The sequence below is a fragment of the Saccopteryx bilineata genome, chromosome 4 (genome assembly GCF_036850765.1).
Source record: "Saccopteryx bilineata isolate mSacBil1 chromosome 4, mSacBil1_pri_phased_curated, whole genome shotgun sequence".
NCBI lineage: Eukaryota > Metazoa > Chordata > Mammalia > Chiroptera > Emballonuridae > Saccopteryx > Saccopteryx bilineata.
Window position 1 is genome coordinate 223,520,826 of NC_089493.1, and position 21,002 is coordinate 223,541,827.

At 40.3% G+C, this 21,002-nt stretch overlaps 1 protein-coding gene across 2 annotated transcripts in view; it reads left to right on the plus strand.

The window, feature by feature from the left end:
• Window positions 1–21,002, plus strand: part of ARSK (arylsulfatase family member K) — a 50,451-nt gene that overhangs the window by 16,117 nt on the left and 13,332 nt on the right. For both annotated transcript variants that reach the window (XM_066273840.1, XM_066273841.1), the window contains 2 exons: window positions 13,612–13,894; window positions 17,973–18,144. In XM_066273840.1, coding sequence (XP_066129937.1) covers window positions 13,612–13,894; window positions 17,973–18,144 — 455 coding nt within the window. The remainder of the gene's footprint in view (window positions 1–13,611; window positions 13,895–17,972; window positions 18,145–21,002) is intronic.

Genomic DNA, 21,002 nt, shown 5'->3' on the forward strand with positions numbered 1-21,002 from the left:
AAAGGCCGGTCCGTGAAAATATTTTCTGACATTAAACCGGTCCGTGGCCCAAAAAATGTTGGGGACCACTGCTTTGGAGGACATTGGATCAACCAGAATTCCTATAAGGAAACACTGAAAGGCGAGGCTTTAAACTTATGTGAGGACTTAATAACAGACCGAGGCAACTGGCAGAAAATAACCTGTGTGTTTCTTCACATAAGCTGAATTTTATAACCTCCATAAAGTTTTGTTCTTTAAAAAAAATAGTAATTGCCTTGTAATGCTTCTGTTCTATTCTTTTCATCCTTAAACATATTTTTTGCCCAACTGTTTTAGACGAATTTTTTGGAATTCATGTAATTCCTTGATTTGATCTAATCTGCCATCCCTTAAAAGTAATATCTACCATATCCCAAGTTAGATTAAAGCAAAACCAGAATGTATTAAAAAATAACATTGTTAAAGGGAAAATTTTTTCTCAACCAGACAAGGTAATTAAAAATTGATGTCTGTCAGCAAAGAAAGAACAAAACTCATTAATAGCAGGCAGGAAAACTAAAAAATAGTCCAGATCTAATTTAGTATGTGGGCAAGTATTATTATAACCCAGAATAATAGCTTATTTTTATATTGACAATCCTTAGTCATTTAATACAAGATTTAACCGATAAAAATGTTTAAAGTAATACTATGTGAGGAAGCAAAGGACAATATTAGCCCAACTGATTAAGTGTGTGTGTGTGTGTGTGTGTGTGTGTGTGCGCGTGCGCGCACACATGAAAAAGAGAGTTTCTTAAAGTGAGAAAGCCTCAGGACCTGGGCAGTTAGCTCAGTCTGTAAGAGCACTGTTCCGGAACACCAAGGTTGTCCACGGCGCATACAAGGGGCAGTCTATCAATGCACAACTAAGGGGAACAACAAATGAATGCTTCTCTCTGTCTCTGTCTCTCTCTCCCCCCCCCCCTCCTCTCTCTGTCTCTCTAAAATCAATCAATAACAAAAAGCCTCAACTTTCAGGAAAATTCAGCTTTCTAAAAATATCATAACCCAGAATAATAGCTTATTTACATATTGACAATCCTTAGTCATTCAATACAAGATTTAAACAAGAGAAATGTTTGAAGTAGTACCATATACCTTTATGGCCTGGAGTCTAGAGTACACCAGAGTCATGCCATAGAGCCAGGCTGGCCATGACACTGCTGGTGGTGGCACTGTTGTCATCATTAATCTTTGTTATTCCTATGTCTTTTTGTCACTCCCTGAAGATTCAGAATCTCAGGACCTGAGTATCAAATAGGCAAGACTAGGTCATTTGCCAGCTTACTCCCTACATGCCTGGGATCACGGTGAGAATACATCACTCCTGCTTCAGCTTCCACCGTGGGAGATGGCATCTTCCCTCTCATACAAAACCCACGCACAGGGAAATGCCTTCCAAAAGGCAGATGATGTGGAGGACATGCAACATCCTTCACCTGACTGTCTTGGTAGCCCTTCACCAACAATTGTAGACATGGTGACATGTGTTGTGCAGTAACTGCTTGGCAAATTCTTAGTGACAGATGTACTAGAGAACAGCTCACCCACTTTGTCTTGCAGATTTGATGGAATTCTGATCAGGTGATATTTTCTGTATAATATTGAAAAGCAGAAGCTTACAAAACTTTTAAATGTTAGAGTTGCTCAAATTGGTATGTTAAATTACTTTGAAGGTACTGTATAAGAAAAATCTCCCCCCTTTTTGATAAAAAGGTAGTGATGGATCTAAACCATTATAGTCACAGCCACACTCTTTTATCACAGTTGCTTTTTCCACAAAGTAGCATATGGGCCTTTATTTTTAAAAGTATAGCAGTAGAAATGCGGTGGTAATACCATTCTAGTCGTTAAGCGAGTCGCCTCAAGCTCTTGCCTAGCATGCTTACAGAATTTGTCAGGCACATGGTAGGCATTCCATGGATTATTTCTCGAATATACTTAAAAGGCTCCCTTTATTTAAGTAAGACCAAACTGCAGAGAGCATTGCTGTCAAGGGCTATAATCATTGTAAGAATTCAGAGTTATGAATATTGATGCTCTCATTGCCATGAATTCACCAGCACACTAGCAGATGACTGGGCTGAAGCTCACAGCCTGAAAGCCACTATGTCCCTGAGCGTTCAGCACCACACTCATGCAAATAAAACACACTTAAAATCTAATTACTGTTATTATATAGCATTTTCTTATATAATTGCATAAATTTATAATAAACATAATTAAATATATGTGCTCGATAATATATTAATAACAGTATAATTACTAATATATAACATGTTATAACTATTACTATAAAGTATATTGATATTATATACATATTATATGTGTTATAATATTAATATCTTTCTAATAATGTTTAGTGGCAAAAAAATCCATGATTTTAATCAGATTTATGAAGAGCTCTATGAATAAAAAGGATAAGAGCACCAATTCCTGTGATTTCACACACAAAAAAAAGTTGTAACTAATAAAATTAATCAATGGGAAAACATACATATATAGGGCATTTAAATAATGTATATTGAAAAGTGATGTTCCAGTCTGAATTTGCCAGAGTTGGTATTATTTGTTCAAATAAAACAGACTGTTGTTGTGAGTGATATAAATCTAAGGAAGATGGACAACACCCTTTAAGTTCCTTAAAAATGGTATGTGTGTTTCTCCCAACTTTGAGAGAAGAGTAATTCATGGGAATAAGTATGGATTCCTTTTTCTCTTACAGAATATATTAGGCTGATATTATTTGCAAGGGCATTATTCAGAATTGTAATCTTCCATGCAAGAGATGTATCTAAGATGTTATCTGTTACAATCTCATCAGCAGCAATGATTGTGTGTGTGTGTCCGTGTATAAGCGAGAGAGAGGGAGAGAGAGCACTCTCCACAGTCTAAGGTAGTTAATTATCTTAGGAATCTTAGGAAGCTGAAGGTTTTAGTCTAGGTTCCAAATTTATTTTGAAATAAAAGTTATGTTCTCATTAATTTTAATGTGTGATATTTTTTTTCAGATGAGATTGTTACTCTGCGCTGTGGGCCGACAGTATCCAGGGCTACAGCAGTAGAATTTGGCACTTTGGTATAGGAAACCCACACACAATGGCACCTATACAAATAGATGCAATAATTAGTTGGTAATGTGTTAGGTAGTTTTGTTTTCCATTTTTATTAGGAGGAGATTTTGGTGTTAAAAAACTAATCAAACTACTGACTATTGGATAGTGTGTTTAGCCATGACCTTCTTTTCTGGACTCAAACCAAGGTAGAATAATCCTATTTATGGGTTACTATGGAATCTATTTTGATTATTCTGTGTAAAATTTGAGGAATTTTTTCCCGTAAAAGAATTCTTACACTGTTAGAGCAGTGCAATTCAAACTTCAATGTGCATAAAAATCACCTAGACTTCCTGTTAAATAGCTTCTCTGATTCAGTGGATCGGGGTGGTGCCTGAGACTCTGCATTTGTACAAGGTCCCTGGTGCTGCTGGTCCTTGGACCACTCTTGGGAGTAGCAGAGATATAAAGAACCAGACCTCAGGTCAGCACCTCCTCAGGGGGAAGTAGGACAAGGTGTGCCCAACTGTGAATGCCTTTATGAGAACTGTGCTTATTTGGTGTGTCCCTGTGAGAAGAGAGGCACCCTCTTAACATTTCTGCCAAGAAGTGAAGTAGATCTTGGACCACTTAGGAGGGACATTGGACAAAATGACACATTGAAGCTTCTGTAAGTTTATAGAAAACAGTCTTTTAGAAAGGTATACATTGTATCCGAGCTCCTCCCTGAGGCTAAATTAGAGTCCACTGTACACTCGTGAAAGAAAGAGAATGGAAAAGGCAAGGAACATCTTACTATTATTATGACAGTAGCTTTGACCTCATGGATCCCCTGAAAGCTTCTTGGGTTCTTGCAGAGAACCCTGGGTCACACTTTAAGAAATGCTGGCATACAGGAAGCTACACATTGTATGTTCATGTCTATTACAAGTAACTGTAAACTTATAATGAGAGGAGCCAATAAATCATTATCTAAACCACAGTAGTTTTGGTCCCTTCCCGTTATTAGAAGCCCTTTTTGTCTTGATTGAAACTGTACTCTTGAGCCTGACCAGGCGGTGGCACAGTGGATAGAGCATTGGACTGGGACGCAGAGGACCCAGGTTCAAAACCCCAAGGTCACCAGCTTGAGCGCGGGCTCATCTGGTTTGAGCAAAGCTCACCAGCTTGAGACCAAGGTCACTGGCTTGAGCAAGGGGTCACTCAGTCTGCTGTAACCCCCCCCCTCCATCAAGGCACATATGAGAAAGCAATCAATGAACAACTAAGGTGCCACTACGAAGAACTGATGCTTCTCATCTCTCTCCCTTCCTGTCTGTCTGTTCCTGTCTCTCTCTGTCTCTATCACAAAAAAAAAAAAAAGAAAGAAAAAGAAAGAAAGAAATTGTACTCTTGATATCCCAGACAAAGCACATAGAAATGGAAAGGAAAAAAATTGGTCAAAATATCCACATTGGTTAAGTAATGATAAAGTTTATATTTGGAGGAGGTTACAGCAATTAATGGTGGTGGAGGGTATGCAGAGAAAGACAGCACTTACAACACCACCACAAAGAAGCAGATCTATGGCCCTGGCCGGTTGGCTCAGCGGTGGAGCGTCGGCCTGGCGTGCGGGGGACCCAGGTTCGATTCCCGGCCAGGGCACATAGGAGAAGCGCCCATTTGCTTCTCCACCCCCTACCCCTCCTTCCTCTCTGTCTCTCTCTCCCACTCCCACAGCCGAGGCTCCATTGGAGCAAACATGGCCCGGGCGCTGGGGATGGCTCCTTGGCCTCTGCCCCAGGTGCTAGAGTGGCTCTGATTGCGGCAGAGCGACCCCCCGGAGGGGCAGAGCATCGCCCCCTGGTGGGCAGAGCGCGCCCCTGGTGGGCGTGCCGGGTGGATCCCGGTCGGGCGCATGTGGGAGTCTATCAGACTGTCTCTCCCTGTTTCCAGCTTCGGAAAAATACCAAAAAAAAAAAAAAAAAAAAAAAAAAAGCAGATCTAAGCACAAGGCCAAAAGATACTGTTTCCTGGCGCAACAGTCTGGCCTACTTAAAAAGGGATTGGACACACTAGTTGTTTAGTAAAGAGAATTATAATTTTTAAAAAACTATCTGTTACAATAATTATAATTGGTTATAAAGTTGCATATTCACATTCCCTTTCCCCATTTTCATCATTTGTGTTATTACTGACCAGGAGCTGAGCTGAGAAGCACAGTGCCTGTTAACAGCCCACTTCTTATTCTGTGTTGACTGTGCTACTGTGCATAACTGGAGCCCTGGAGGCGGGATAGCCCAGGAGTAGTGAGAATACAACAATCAACATTGATTATAATTATTAATATTACTGAATACCTAAAACATGCTCAGTGATTTTAAGTTATAAAGAAGGAAATTTTTACTTTATATCATACTTAGGCACAATGCCTGAAAATGGATCAACTAAACAAAGTGTTACACTCTTTTTTTTTCTTAAGTGAGAAGTGGGGAAGCAGAGAGACTCCCGCAATCACCCAGCCGGGATCCACCCAGCAAGCCCACCAGGGGGCAGTACTCTGCCCATCCGGGACCATTGCTCCATTGTAACTAGAGCCATTTTAGTTCCCGAGGTGAGGCCATAGTGCCATCCTCCGTGCCCAGGCCAACTTGCTCCAATGGAGCCATGGCTGTGGGAGGAGAAGAGAGAGATAGAGAGAAGGGAAAGGGGGTAGGGTGGAGAAGCAGATGTTCGTCTCTCCTGTGTGCCCTGTCCAGGAATTGAACCTGGGACATCCACAGGCTGGGGCCGATGCTCTATCACTGAGCCAACCAGCCAGGGCTTTAGTAATGAACTAGCTTACTCAAGATTTCCTGGAAGAGCAGAAAAGAGGAAAATTTGGAATTTATGAGAGGATCAGCTATAATATTCAGCTATAATCTGTCCCTGCTGCCTTAATAATGCTGAAATTACTTGTAACTGTCCTGAGTACCAACAGTTATAAGAATCATGCAAAGGTACACAGTAAGACGAATTAACAAGAGGATGCCACTTATATAGGAGAGTAAATCACATGTTATTTATTAAGAGGGAAAATATAAAGCCAAGTTTGAAATTAGCCATAATGACAATAGGTCAAAATTAACTTGATTTGAGCATTTTTACTCTTAAGGGATGAACCTATATTTTAAAAAAACCTCAGGAACACAGAGTTAAAAATAAAAATAGAGAAGGGAACATAATCATATCAGAAAGATTAAATGGAATCACACTTATTCACTGCTGTGGCAAAACATACAGTAATCTGGGTTTGGTACAGCAATCTTTCAAGGTTTAATCACCAATTAAGATTCTGCACCCAATTTCAATGTGTATGTGGGGGTGGCAAGTTTCCATATACCAACAAGCACTCTTTTGGAACCAAAGAGTGTCCTACAATTCAACTCAATTCTGACACTAGCTCCCTGGAGGCAGCATCAGATACCACAGGGTAAGGACTCAGAGGTGTAAGACTGTCCCCTCCCCTCCACTTCAGAAGTCAAGTCACCAGTCCAGTTGTCTCCTGTGCTTCTGACCACTGGCTATAAGTCAGAACTTCCCATGACCCCCTCCTTGGGCTCTATTAGTTTGCTAGAGCAGCTCACAGAACTCAGAAAAACATTTCACTTACTAGATCACTGATTTATTATAAAAGGTTGTACTGGAACTCAGAGCCAAATGAAAGAGATGCATAGAGCGAGATATGGGGACAGAGCAGGAAGCTTTCATGCCTTTCTGAGCCCAGTCACTCTCCCAGCCCCTCCATGTGTTCCCCAGCCAGGAACCCTCTTTTGGGGGGGTTTTATGGAAGCTTCATTGCACAGGCAAGGTTGATTAAATCACTGGCTGCTGATAATTGAACACAAACTCCATTCACTCATACACTCTCTCATCCCTCGAAACAAGTTGGCAGGGAAGACTTAAAATTTTCAACCCTCCAGGCCCTGGCTGGTTGGCTCAGTGGTAGAGCGTCGGCCTGGCGTGCGGGGGACCCAGGTTCGATTCCCGGCCAGGGCACATAGGAGAAGCGCCCATTTGCTTCTCCACCCACCCCCCTCCTTCCTCTCTGTCTCTCTCTTCCCCTCCCGCAGCCAAGGCTCCATTGGCCCGGGCGCTGGGGATGGCTCCTTGGCCTCTGTCCCAGGCATTAGAGTGGCTCTGGTTGTGGCAGAGCGACGGCCCGGAGGGGCAGAGCATCGCCCCCTGGTGGGCAGAGCGTAGCCCCTGGTGGGCGTGCCGGGTGGATCCCGGTCGGGCGCATGCATGCGGGAGTTTGTCTGACTGTCTCTCCCCGTTTCCAGCTTCAGAAAAATACAAAAAAAAAAAAAATTTCAACCTTCCAATCACATGAGTCTTTCTCTGGGCAAGCAGCCCCTTTAAGTAACCTCATTAAAGTAATAAAAGGTACTTAGTTGCTCTCATATCTTAGGAAATTCTAAGGGTTTTAGGAGCTGTAAACAGGACTAAGATAAAATCTACTATACTGTTCTCAAAAATTAGGGGATATTTCAAAATGAATATGAAGTGATAAAATATCCCCTAATTTTTATGAGCAGTATATATTTCCTATTATAAATCACTGTATTACACCTATTGAAGGGTTACCCAGGGTGGGGGGAGAGTAAAGAGGGACAAATATACGGTGATAGAAAATAATTTGAGTTTGAGTTATGGGCGCACAACACAATCAACAGTTCAAATGTTATAGAAATGTTCACCTGAAACCTATGTACTCTTACTGATCAATGTCACCTCATTAAATTTAACTTCAAAATAAACAAACAAGCAAGCTTGCTTGATTTCTCTCTTCCTGTAATAATTTTGCAGCCATATTTTTTCATGTAACACTCTTTGATTGAGAAGAAAGCACTTTGGTTCCTGAACATCTGTATGAATCTCAGTGTCCTATTTCTTCTTAACATCCTTGAGCTCTTAGCAAGAGTGCTGCTGGTGTAATAAACCCCTAATATCCGCCTCCACTGCTGTAACTCTAATAATGGTCACATAGTGAGATTTCAGCAATGACTTGAAGCAAAAGACCGAGAAACTAATGCTATATTGTTTTCATAGTTACAGCTAGTGCTCAACTTACAACCACAATTGGTTCCAACAGACTGGTCATAACATGATTTGGTCGTAAGTTGAGTAGGCTCTATGAACAGTACTGTGAAATGATGTTAAAAAATCTTTAAGTCAAAAAAAAAATCTTTAAGTCATATTTTATCATAATTTTCTTTCATTATTATATATCATAAATTTTTTTTCATTTTATGCCATTTGTATCATCTCTACACCATTTTGTTTCTTTACCGGTACAACTGGTTTAATATTTGCAAAGACAATTTCCTCTTGGTAGACATCTTGGGAGGGGTTTGATGAAAAATATCCAAGACACAAAACACAAATTGCTGTACCGCGTCTGGGATAACAGTTGAAATGGTGCACGCGGAGATGGTAGTGCTGCTGGAAGCTGGTCCACACTGTCGTACGCCCAGCTGGGCAACGCTTGCGCTGACAGACGCAGAGCAGTCGTGGCTAGCGATTGTGGGTGGTCGTAAAGTCGAATGGTCGTAAGTTGCATAGGTCGTAAATCGATCAATATTTGTACTGACCCAAATTAGCCCTTTCTCCTTGTCAGCAAAAAATCCAGGCCCTGGCCAGTTGGCTCAGCGGTAGAGCGTCGGCCTGGCGTGCGGGGGACCCGGGTACGATTCCCGGCCAGGGCACATAGGAGAAGCGCCCATTGCTTCTCCACCCCCACCCCCTCCTTCCTCTCTGTCTCTCTCTTCCCCTCCCGCAGCCAAGGCTCCATTGGAGCAAAGATGGCCCGGGCGCTGGGGATGGCTCCTTGGCCGCTGCCCCAGGCACTGGAGTGGCTCTGGTCGCGGCAGAGCATCGCCCCCTGTTGGGCAGAGCGGCGCCCCTGGTGGGCGTGCCGGGTGGATCCCGGTCGGGCGCATGCAGGAGTCTGTCTGACTGTCTCTCCCCGTTTCCAGCTTCAGAAAAAAAAAAAAAAATCCATTAGTCATTCTTTCCCCTTATCACCAGATCTCTCTCCGTTGTAATCCTGTTACTTCTGTTCTGCTTCTGATCAATAAAAGCTAAGGGAAAAGGAAATTCAGGTCTTCTTTGCCTCCTTTGGCAGGCCTCCCCCTCTTCCTCTTGACATAAGTTTGTGGCTTGAGTAGGTTTCTTCCATGTGACGCTGGTAGTTCCAGCAGGCTGGAGTACTACACAAAAACCCGAAAAATATAACAAGAATAAAATAGCTGCCTATGTGTTCTTTAAAACTAAGATTATTTAGAAAAGTTACTTTTTCCTAGAACAAGATATTTAGTAAAATAAAAGATGTTTTAGATTCCAAATACTTCTGAATTTTCTAGCATTTTTGTCTTTTATTCTTTTAGAATAAGTTTAGAAAGGAATATGACAATGTGCCAAGATATAGTAGTAGCTAACCAAAGCTACTATAATTTTCTCCTGTCACTAAACCTTTGTATTTTTAAAATCCTACCTCCAGTGTGTACCCTATGTGTTTCTGCAGGTTCATGTTTTAAACAGTTTCCAGCTCTATCTTTCTTATTATAAGAACAATTTTAACTATGATCTAAGCTGTCTAAGCTAATAGTTATACAAATTCCTTATCCATTATAAACTAGATATATTTTTATTAGCTGAGTTAAAAGTTTTTGATTTTTCAAAATTTTTAATCTATTTTTTCTAACTGCTTGATAAGTTACATGCAGTACTTCTACTTTTTCTCAACCCATATACAGTATATTTATTTGGCATAATGTTTAGGAAGCAATCTTGGATATTTCTTTTTTTTTTTATTTTATTTATTTATTTATTTATTTTCAGAGACAGGGCAAGAGTCAGAGAGAGGGACACACAGGGACAGACAGACAGGAACGGAGAGATGAGAAGCATCAATCATCAGCTTTTCGTTGGGGCACTTCAGTTGTTCATCGATTGCTTTCCCATATGTGCCTTGACCATGGGCCTTCAGCAGACCGAGCAACCCCTTGCTCGAGTCAGCGACCTTGGGTCCAAGCTGGTGAGCTTTGCTCAAACCAGATGAGCCCACGCTCAAGCTGGTGACCTCAGGGTCTCGAACCCAGGTCCTCCGCATCCCAGTCCAATGCTCTATCCACTGCGCCACCACCTGGTCAGGCAATCTTGGATATTTCTAAGAAGCTTGTTTTTATGTTTTGTTGAGGCAAGCACCTGCAAACTAACCTATCAATTAAGAAATGAGTTTTTACTGCAATGAGATACCACCTCACACCTGTTCGATTAGCTATTATTAGCAAGACAGGTAATAGCAAATGTTGGAGAGGCTGTGGAGAAAAAGGAACCCTCATACACTGTTGGTGGGAATGTAAAGTAGTACAACCATTATGGAAGAAAGTATGGTGGTTCCTCAAAAAACTGAAAATAGAACTACCTTATGACCCAGCAATCCCTCTACTGGGTATATACCCCAAAAACTCAGAAACATTGATACGTAAGGACACATGCAGCCCCATGTTTATTGCAGCATTGTTCACAGTGGCCAGGACATGGAAACAACCAAAAAGCCCGTCAATAGATGACTGGATAAAGAAGATGTGGCACATATACACTATGGAATACTACTCAGCCATAAGAAATGATGACATCGGAACATTTACAGCAAAATGGTGGGATCTTGATAACATGATACGAAGTGAAATAAGTAAATCAGAAAAAACCAGGAACTGCATTATTCCATACGTAGGTGGGACATAAAAGTGAAACTAAGAGACATTGATAAGAGTGTGGTGGTTATGGGGGGGAGGGGGGAATGGGAGAGGGAAAGGGGGAGGGGGAGGGGCACAAAGAAAACAAGATAGAAGGTGACAGAGGACAATCTGACTTTGGGTGATGGGTATGCAACATAATTGAACGACAAGATAACCTGGACTTGTTATCTTTGAATATATGTATCCTGATTTATTGATGTCACCCCATTAAAAAAATAAAATTAATAAAAAAAAAAGAAATGAGTTTTTAAAAATTCAGTTACCAATTTAGAAACAAATAATATTTTATATTAAAACATAAGAGCCCTGGCTGGTTGGCTCAGTGGTAGAGCGTGGGCCTGGCGTGCAGAAGTCCCGGGTTCGATTCCCAGCCAGGGCACACAGGAGAAGCGCCCATCTGCTTCTCCACCCCTCCCCCTCTCCTTCCTCTCTGTCTCTCTCTTCCCCTCCCGCAGCTGAGGCTCCATTGGAGCAAAGATGGCCCGGGCACTGGGGATGGCTCCTTGGCCTCTGTCCCAGGCGCTGGAGTGGCTCTGGTTGCGATGCCCCGGAGGGGCAGAGCGTCACCCCCTGGTGGGCAGAGCTTCGCCCCTGGTGGGCGTGCCGGGTGGATCCCGGTCCAGCGCATGCGGGAGTCTGTCTGACTGTCTCTCCCCGTTTCCAGCTTCAGAAAAATAAAAATAAATAAATAAATAAATTTTAAAAAAACACACACAAAAAAACATAACAGCCTGACCAGGCAGTGGTGCAGTGGATAGAGCCTCGGACTGGGATGCGGAGGACCCAGGTTCGAGACCCCGAGGTCGCCAGCTTGAGCGCGGGTTCATCTGGTGTGAGCAAAAGCTCACCAGCTTGGACCCAAGGTCGCTGGCTCGAGCAAGCAGTTGCTCAGTCTGCTGAAGGCCCACAGTCAAGGCACATATGAGAAAACAATCAATGAACAAATAAGGTGTCGCAACGAAAAACTAATGATTGATGCTTTCTCATCTCTCCGTTCCTATCTGTCTGTCCCTGTCTATCCCTCTCTCTGACTCTCTCTCTGTAAAAAAAACTCATAATATTCCATATAAGGGAAATTTCAAACTTTCTAAAATGACTGACGTGCCCCATAGGTGAACTAAAATAGAACTTGTATCTGCCTTGTGAAGACAGGTAAAGAAATTTAGGTAGCCATGATAAAAATAAAAATTTTCTAGTATTTATTCAATGTGTTTTGATAAATATAAATAATGAAAAGTAGAATTTTGGTGGATTACATCTAACAGATTCTAATTAATTCTATCTTGCATATGGAAAGCCCTAAAATAGTAAGTTTTATAAAATTTATAATACAAATATTGATTGACTTACGAGTTCTGCGACTTACGACCATTCGACTTTACGACCACAATCACTAGCCACGACTGCTCCGCATCTGGCAGCGCAAGCGTTGCCCAGCTGGGCGTACGACAGTGCGGACCAGCTTCCAGCAGCACTACCATCTCCGCGTGCACCATTTCAACTGTTATCCCAGACTCGGTACAGCAATTTGTGTTTTGTGTCTTGGATATTTTTCATCAAACTCTTCCCAAGATGTCTACCAAGAGGAAATTGTCTTTGCAAATATTAAACCAGTTGTACTGGTAATGCAGTGTTTTACTTAAACCTGACGAATGTAAAAATAAGAAACAAAATGGTGCTGGCCTGACCTGTGGTGGTGCAGTGGATAAAGCATCGACTTGGAAATGCTGAGGTCGCCAGTTCGAAACCCTGGGCTTGCCTGGTCAAGGCACATATGGGAGTTGATGCTTCCAGCTCCTCCCCCTTCTCTCTCTGTTTCTCTCTCTCTCTCTCTCTCTCCTCTCTAAAAATGAATAAATAAAATTTTAAAAAAAGATTCTTAAAAAATTTTAGAAACAAAATGGTGTAGAGATGATACAAATGGCATAAAATGAACAAAGAAAATTATGATATATAACAATAATGAAAGAAAATTATGATAAAATATGACTTAAAGATTTTTATAACATCATTTCACAGTACTGTACATATAGCCTACTCAACTTACGACCAAATCGTGTTACGACTGGTCTGTCGGAACCAATCGTGGTCGTAAGTCGAGCACTAGCTGTACATTCTTTTTCTTTTGCTAATTAACAAGCACAAAGGAAGGGGCAATCTAGAACCTCTAGGCTAATTATCTAAAGCCCGTGCACATGCATTCCTTTGTGTCTGCACAAAGATCACTCACACAGCTTCTTGGTGTTTGCATCCAAGAGACATTCACTCAGGGCTTTAAACTAAAGTTCTCCAACCCAAGTCAGAGAGAGTTCAAGGTTAGGTGGGTGGTTCCCTACATTTTTGAATTTGCAATACTTAATAAATTTCTTAATGAGACCCAGTTCTACTAGTCTGAACATTTACATGACTGACCCTAAAAATTGTTTTCCTTGCCTAATCTCAAAGATGAATTTTCAGCAAATATCAAACCTAACATTTGTTCTAAACTTTTTGCAGATATTTTTGTCTGGCTAAAAAAATTTCCTTTCCTTTGTAATAGTTCTCCCATGAGTGGATGTTTTTTCATCTTTATTTTGTTAATAAGGTGAAATATGTTGATTCAATTTCAAACGTGAAACCAAATTTTCCTTTGTAAACACTTTGTCAAGTTTTTTAAGAAAATAGTTTTCCATATTGCTTTCTTATCTTTTGCTTAGTTTTTAAAACTTTTTAAATGCCTTTGAGTATACCTGTTTTTATTGCCTCCCCAGCAATCGTGTGGAAGCGTGGACAAGAGATGTTGCTTTTTTACTCAGACAAGAAGGCAGACCTATGGTTAATCTTATCCCTAAAAAGACTAAAGTAAGAGTTATGGAAGAGGACTGGAAGAATACGGACAGAGCGGTAAACTGGTTAAGAAAAGGAGCAATTAATTACACTCAACCATTTGTTCTGTATTTGGGATTAAATTTGCCACACCCTTACCCTTCACCATCTTCAGGAGAAAATTTTGGATCTTCAACATTTCACACATCTCTTTATTGGCTTAAAAAAGTACGTACACTATGTGCTCAATACCAGAAGTTAATGTGATATCTGTAGGTTACTTGTATTTATTTACTCACTGTTTCTTTTATTACCACTTTTAAAAATTTGAATACTTATATTCACATTAAAGCAAATTGACCAATAACTGGTTTACTAAAACTGAAGGGGCAATTTTACAGAAATAAAATAAGTGTTAGAACTTAGATACCTCTTCTGAATTGAATACATTTACATATAATATGTCTATCAAAAGAGAAAATGAAAGACATTCTCCAAGGAGTTCAGGCAGTATTTACTTTGCACGGGTCAGGGTCACAAAAATAACCATGCAGGATGAAACTGTACAAAGCTCTTAATAATCCATTGGGAAGATGACCGTTTCTTTAGTACTCTTCAAACATTTGTCACAACATTTAAAATTATTCTATCTGGGATTCTAAATGTATAGGGAAATGAAAAACAGTGAAACTAATATTTATTTAATGCATTGTAACTAGAAACACAGAGAATTAGTGTTTTGCTTTTTTGTTAAAAAAACAACAACACATTGAGTAGTTTGTACACGGCTTGCCTTCTTATTGTATAATTTAGATATGGAGCAATTATCTTCACATCTTGGCATATTCTTAGATCAGGGGTTGGGAACCTATGGCTTGTGAGCCAGATGTGGCTCTTTTGATGGCTTCATCTGGCTCGCAGAAAAATCTTTAATAAAAATAATGTTAAAAATATAAAACATTCTCATGTATTACAATCCATTCATTTCCTACCACTCATGTTCATGGTTGCGGGTGGCTGGAGCCAATCACAGCTGTCCTCAGGGACAACACCAAATTTTTATTGGATAATGCATAACGTACTCGGGTCGTTGTATGGCTCTCAGGGAATTACATTTTAAAATATGTGGCGTTCATGGCTCTCTCAGCCAAAAGGGTTCCCGACCCTTATCTTAGATTCTTAGATTCCTTTCCAAATCTGGCTTACCTTCTGACATTTTCCCCCTTGTACTCTCAATATTGTAATATATTTCTGAGAGTTCCTTTCATGTGAAGATTTTTGTCACTGTCACTTTATCTAGGACATGTTCATACTTTTTCTCAGTAATCTTCCTCATTTGTATGCATGAGTGTGTCTTCAAGTTCCTCTGGCTCCATATCTAGCAGTGTCAACATTCCCATATCAGCTATTTCTTTTATATGTCCAGTTAATGTTTGATTCACATTTCACTTCCAGTGTTACCAATTTTTACTTCTTTATTGTATATTCATCTTTGTTAACCAATTCCCTCTTTTGAGTATCTATTTTTATACAATGTCACATGGATTTATCACTGGGAGACAGGGAGACAGCACAACTAGACACTTTGCTGTCTGTGTGTATACTGATTAAAAGATGTGCAGTGACCACACCCTTTGAAGGAAATGGCCTGATTAGTCACTGATACACATCTTTCATTCATATAGTGATCTGTAGACTAAAGAGCTAGCAGCATATGAATGTGAAATTTTGTACTTTATGCAATAACTCACAGTTAATATACCTTGAAGTAGGGCCAGTAGCCGCAGCCACCATCACAGCGGCCTGGCCCATGCAGGTTCGCATTTGATTCAGACAGATGGTAATGAAACAATACAGGCAAGAACTGGTGAGCTATTATCTTTAATCCTAGCTTGCACCTAGTGGGCAAGAAATACACACAGTGGGAAAACACTTCCCTTTTCATTCAGGGCTCCCAAAGCCACTGACTTATCTGAGTTTCCTAGAATCAAAGGTTTCTACCTCACCAGCCTTATTCACCTCTGTTCCCCATCTCCTTCTTTCTGCACAAACTCTGCACAAACTGGCTTCTCCTTCAGCACTCCGCCATCTTGGCTGTTTCTCCTTTCCTCCACATGGCCTTTCTCGGCTCTCCTCCAGCATGGGCTCCTCTGCCCCATTTTATAGTGTAGCAATCAAAACCTTTAATCCAATATACAAACAAGGAAGTCTCTGATACAGAGTCACTTATCTGAGGCATAATGGGATTCCTCATGAGAGTGTACCACCCCACATCACGCAACAGTCAAGGGTGTGGGGGGGAAAGCTTAGTTTTAAAACTAAGCCTTAGGCTATAAGGATCCTGCCTGCTTACAGCCTGTCCCCCACACCCAATGCAAACTATAAGTGAACAAACATATATGTCATATTTACAAACTTATTTGACCAAAACTTGATAACTGAAATCTGTACATATCTGAACCATGTCAAGGGAGGACCGCTTGTGTTTTGAAATGTGTCTTTTTAAATAAAATTTAAGTTACTTTAAAAACTCTAATCGGAAGCACTATTTAATGCACCCTATCTTAAAGAAAATATTGTCAAAGTTCCAAATACATTACATCTTAAAAAGTTCTGATTCTATCTTTAAAAAATTCGTCTATAGTTAGTACTAGCCTAATGAAACAAGTCAAATAATTTTTATTTTTGTATTTTTCTTAAGTGAGAGGCAGAGAGACAGACTCCCCGGATGTGCCCGACCAGGATTCAACTGGCACGCCCACAAGAGGGAGATGCTCTGCCTATCTGGGACATTGCTCCATTGTAACCGGAGTCATTCTAGTCATTCACTTCATTCCAATGAAGCCTTGGCTGCGAGAGGGGAAGAGAGAGATAAAGGAGAGGGGGAAGGGTGGAGAAGCAGATGGGTGCTTCTCCTGTGTGCCCTGACTGGGAATCAAACCCAGGACATCCACATGCCAGGCTGATGCTCTACCACTGAGCCAACCGGCCAGGGCTCAAATAATTTTTAAGTAAATATTGTAAGTAGATACTTAAATTTTTAAAGATATGTGACTAAAAGATATATATGACTTAAATCTTAATATTTGTCACCAAAACTATAAGAATTTATATATATGAAAATGTATTTGTTTATAACAAACAGTTGGCTATCTCACTAGATACTGCCATTGTTACTGGTGAACTGTTGGAGAAAAGGAGTTCTACATCCTTAGGTTGTTGATTCTGAAATCTGAATTGATCACACACCTATATTAAACTGTTTGTACCCTTTTTCTGTACTAGAATAAAACCCAATATAGCTCATGTTATTTTCTTTTTTGTTTTGTTTTGTTTTTTTGTTTTGTTTTGTTTTGTTTTTTTTTTTTGGGTAGCAATGGTTTTATTTATTTATTTTTTTTTTATTTTATAATTTTATTTTTTTAATGGGGTGACATCAATAAATCAGGATACATATATTCAAAGATAACAAGTCCAGGTTATCTTGTCGTTCAATTATGTTGCATACCCACCACCCAAAGTCAGATTGTCCTCTGTCACCTTCTATCTTGTTTTCTTTGTGCCCCTCCCACCCCCTATCCCTCTCCCATTCCCCCCTCCCCCCCGTAACCACCACACTCTTATCAATGTCTCTTAGTTTCACTATTATGTCCCACCTACGTATGGAATAATACAGTTCCTGTTTTTTTCTGATTTACTTATTTCGCTTCGTATCATGTTATCAAGATCCCACCATTTTGCTGTAAATGTTCCGATGTCATCATTTCTTATGGCTGAGTAGTATTCCATAGTGTATATGTGCCACATCTTCTTTATCCAGTCATCTATTGATGGGCTTTTTGGTTGTTTCCATGTCCTGGCCACTGTGAACAATGCTGCAATAAACATGGGGCTGCATGTGTCTTTACGTATCAATGTTTCTGAGTTTTGGGGATATATACCCAGTAGAGGGATTGCTGGGTCATAAGGTAGTTCTATTTTCAGTTTTTTGAGGAACCACCATACTTTCTTCCATAATGGTTGTACTACTTTACATTCCCACCAACAGTGTAGCTCATGTTATTTTCATTGACATGTATAATTTTTAAAATAATTTTCACAACCGTCTCAGTATGTATACAGATACTAGTATATACATTTTGTTATTACTAGGAATATTAACAATTTGTTTCTAATTTATGTATTTGATTTACCATTTTCTGTTCACAATTTTCTACTATCCTAAATAATTAAAGTAGATATGTCTAGTTCACCACACATACTTGGATGACAGGAACATTACTACTTTTATTTTTTCTCTTTTTAGGTGTCTTTTGATGACATCAAAGCCCCAACATGGTTGCCTCTATCAGAAATGCACCCTATAGATTATTACTCTTCTTATACAAAAAACTGCACTGGGAAGTTTACAGAAAAAGAAATTAAGAATATTCGAGCCTTTTATTATGCTATGTGTGCGGAGACAGATGCCATGCTTGGTAGGTGGTATAATAATTAGCAATTACGTGAAGAAAAGTATAATATCTTTCCAAGATACTGTGATTATTCTGGTTGTTGACTTGTGTGAACGTCTTGAGATAATTTCTTTTTTTTTTCTTTTTTTCTTTTTTTTACAGAGACAGAGAGAGAGTCAGAGAGAGGGATAGATAGGGACAGACAGACAGGTAGGGAGGAGAGATGAGAAGCACCAATCATCAGTTTTTCGTTGCGACACCTTAGTTGTTCATTGATTGCTTTCTCATATGTGCCTTGACTGTGGGCCTTCAGCAGACCAAGTAACCCCTTGCTCGAGCCAGCAACCTTAGGTCCAAGCTGATGAGCTTTATTCAAACCAGATGAGCCCGTGCTCAAGCTGGCGACCTTCGGGGTCTCGAACCTGGGTCCTCTGCATCCCAGTCTGATACTCTATCCACTGTGCCACCGCCTGGTCAGGCAAGATAATTTATTGTATCAGTTGCTTAGATTTAGGATTATGAGGTTCTTGCCACGTATAAAAATTAGATAATTTGTATTAATAGTAGAACAAAAGCCTTTTCTATTTTAGTTATTAATAAGTTAATAAATGCTTAGATTTATTAATACACAAAGAAAGAGTCATTGAAGGCAATGTCATTTGCTTGAAACAAAACCTTTACTAGTCTTGCCTGACCTGTGGTGGAGCAGTGGGTAAAAGCGTCAACCTGGAACGCTGAGGTTGCCAGTTCAAAACCCTGGGCTTCCCTGGTCAAGGCACATATGGGAGTTGATGCTTTCTGCTCTTCCCTCCCTTTTCTATCTGTCTCTCTCTCTCTGTCTCCTCTCTCTAAAATGCATAAATAAAATCTAAAATAAATAAATAATTAAAAAAAAAAAAACTTTACTAGTCTTAATCAGTAATCAGTACAAGCATACTTCTTTTGGCCCTGGCCGGTTGGCTCAGCAGTAGAGCATCAGCCTGGCGTGTGGGGGACCCGGGTTCGATTCCCGGCCAGGGCACATAGGAGAAGCGCCCATTTGCTTCTCCATCCCCCCCCCTTCCTCTCTGTCTCTCTCTTCCCCTCTCGCAGCCAAGGCTCCATTGGAGCAAAGATGGCCTGGGCGCTGGGGATGGCTCCTTGGCTTCTGCCCCAGGCGCTAGAGTGGCTCTGGTCTCGGCAGAGCGACGCCCCGGAGGGGCAGAGCATGGCCCCTGGTGGGCGTGCCGGGTGGATCCCGGTCGGGCACATGCAGGAGTCTGTCTGACTGTCTCTCCCCGTTTCCAGCTTCAGAAAAAAAAAATACAAAAAAAAAAGCAAAACAAGCATACTTCTTTTTATTGTGTTTCACAGGGGTTGTGTTTTTTACAAATTAAAGGGAAGACCCTCCACCCAGCAAAAAGATTACAGCTTACTTTATTGCAATACTCACTTTTATTATGGTGGTATGGAACCGTACCCGAAACACATGTGAAGTGTGCCTGTATTCATCCAAACACAGGTAAACATATGACAGGTAACTATAAGACATTTTAGGTTCTAGGAGACGAAGTTGTTTAGTTGTAGAATCTTGTCACTTATTATAATTGCAAAACAGATCCATTTGCACTAGGCCCTTCAGAGTAAGGCTTAACTAAAGGTGAAGTCAGATTCCCCATGTATATTCTGGTGTAGAATCATCTTGAATTTTCTTCCCTAACTTAGCTCAAAGCCAAACCTGTCTCTATAAGATGATTATAAAGAAAATGTTTTGCCTACTCACTTGAAGGATTATGACAATTTCCACTTTAGGTAGAGAAACCAGTTTTAAAAAATAATCCATTTCTAGCCTGACCAGGCGGTGGCACAGTGGATAGCGCGTCCTCCACAGTGGGATGCGGAGGACCCAGGTTGAGACCCCAAGATCGCCAGCTTGAGCATGGGCTCATCTGGTTTGAGCAAAGCTCACCAGCTTAGATCCAAGGTCGCTGGCTTGAGCAAGGGGTCACTCAGTCTGCTGTAGCCCCACGGTCAAGGCACATATGAGAAAGCAATCAATGAACAACTAAGGTGCCACAACAAAAAATTGATGCTTTTCATCTCTCCGTTCCTGTATGTCCATCCCATCCATCCTTCTCTCTGTCTCTGTCTCTGTCAAAAAAATACATATATATATATATATATATATATCCATTTCTATAATAAGTTCTTTTCACAAAACCATTATCATTTCTTTTGTTGCACATTGGAATAGAACATAATTGCATTAGTGAAGTATAGGTAGCTCCTTTTCCATACAAAGTAAACCTCAGGAGTAAACAAGTGAATGGCTATTTTTAAAAAAGCATTCATTGAGCAAAAATAGAAAAGTATAAAACAGAAAGCAAAACAGTCATATGGATAAATTATAATATAGCAAGTATAATATGTATGAAAGGAGTCTTGAGGACTTTCCAATTACTTAATCTAAAATGCAAGTAAGATTTTAATTAAGTTTTTAAATCCTTAAATCTATGTAAATGTTGAATTGCATTTATATATTTTCTGATGTTAGTGATTGTCACCCATCTGCACCCTGGGAATCTCTCTTGAATGTTTGTAGCTATCCATTCATCCATATCTACTAAAGTGAAATAGTATACACTACTGCTGTAGGAATACTACTCTTGAAGTTTCTTCAGGAAAAAAAAAATGCAGCAGCTCACTTCAAGTTACAAAGGTTATGAAATAGATCATATCCTTGCTGTGAAATCTGCAGCTGGTTTGATCACAATATAGTATTTATGACTGTTCACAATGCTTGTTCAACAAACATTTAGTGCCTCCTAGCAATCAGACACTATGCCGGGCACTGGTAGTATTAAATTGAATGTTATAAAAAAATCACGTATGAATTAAAAACC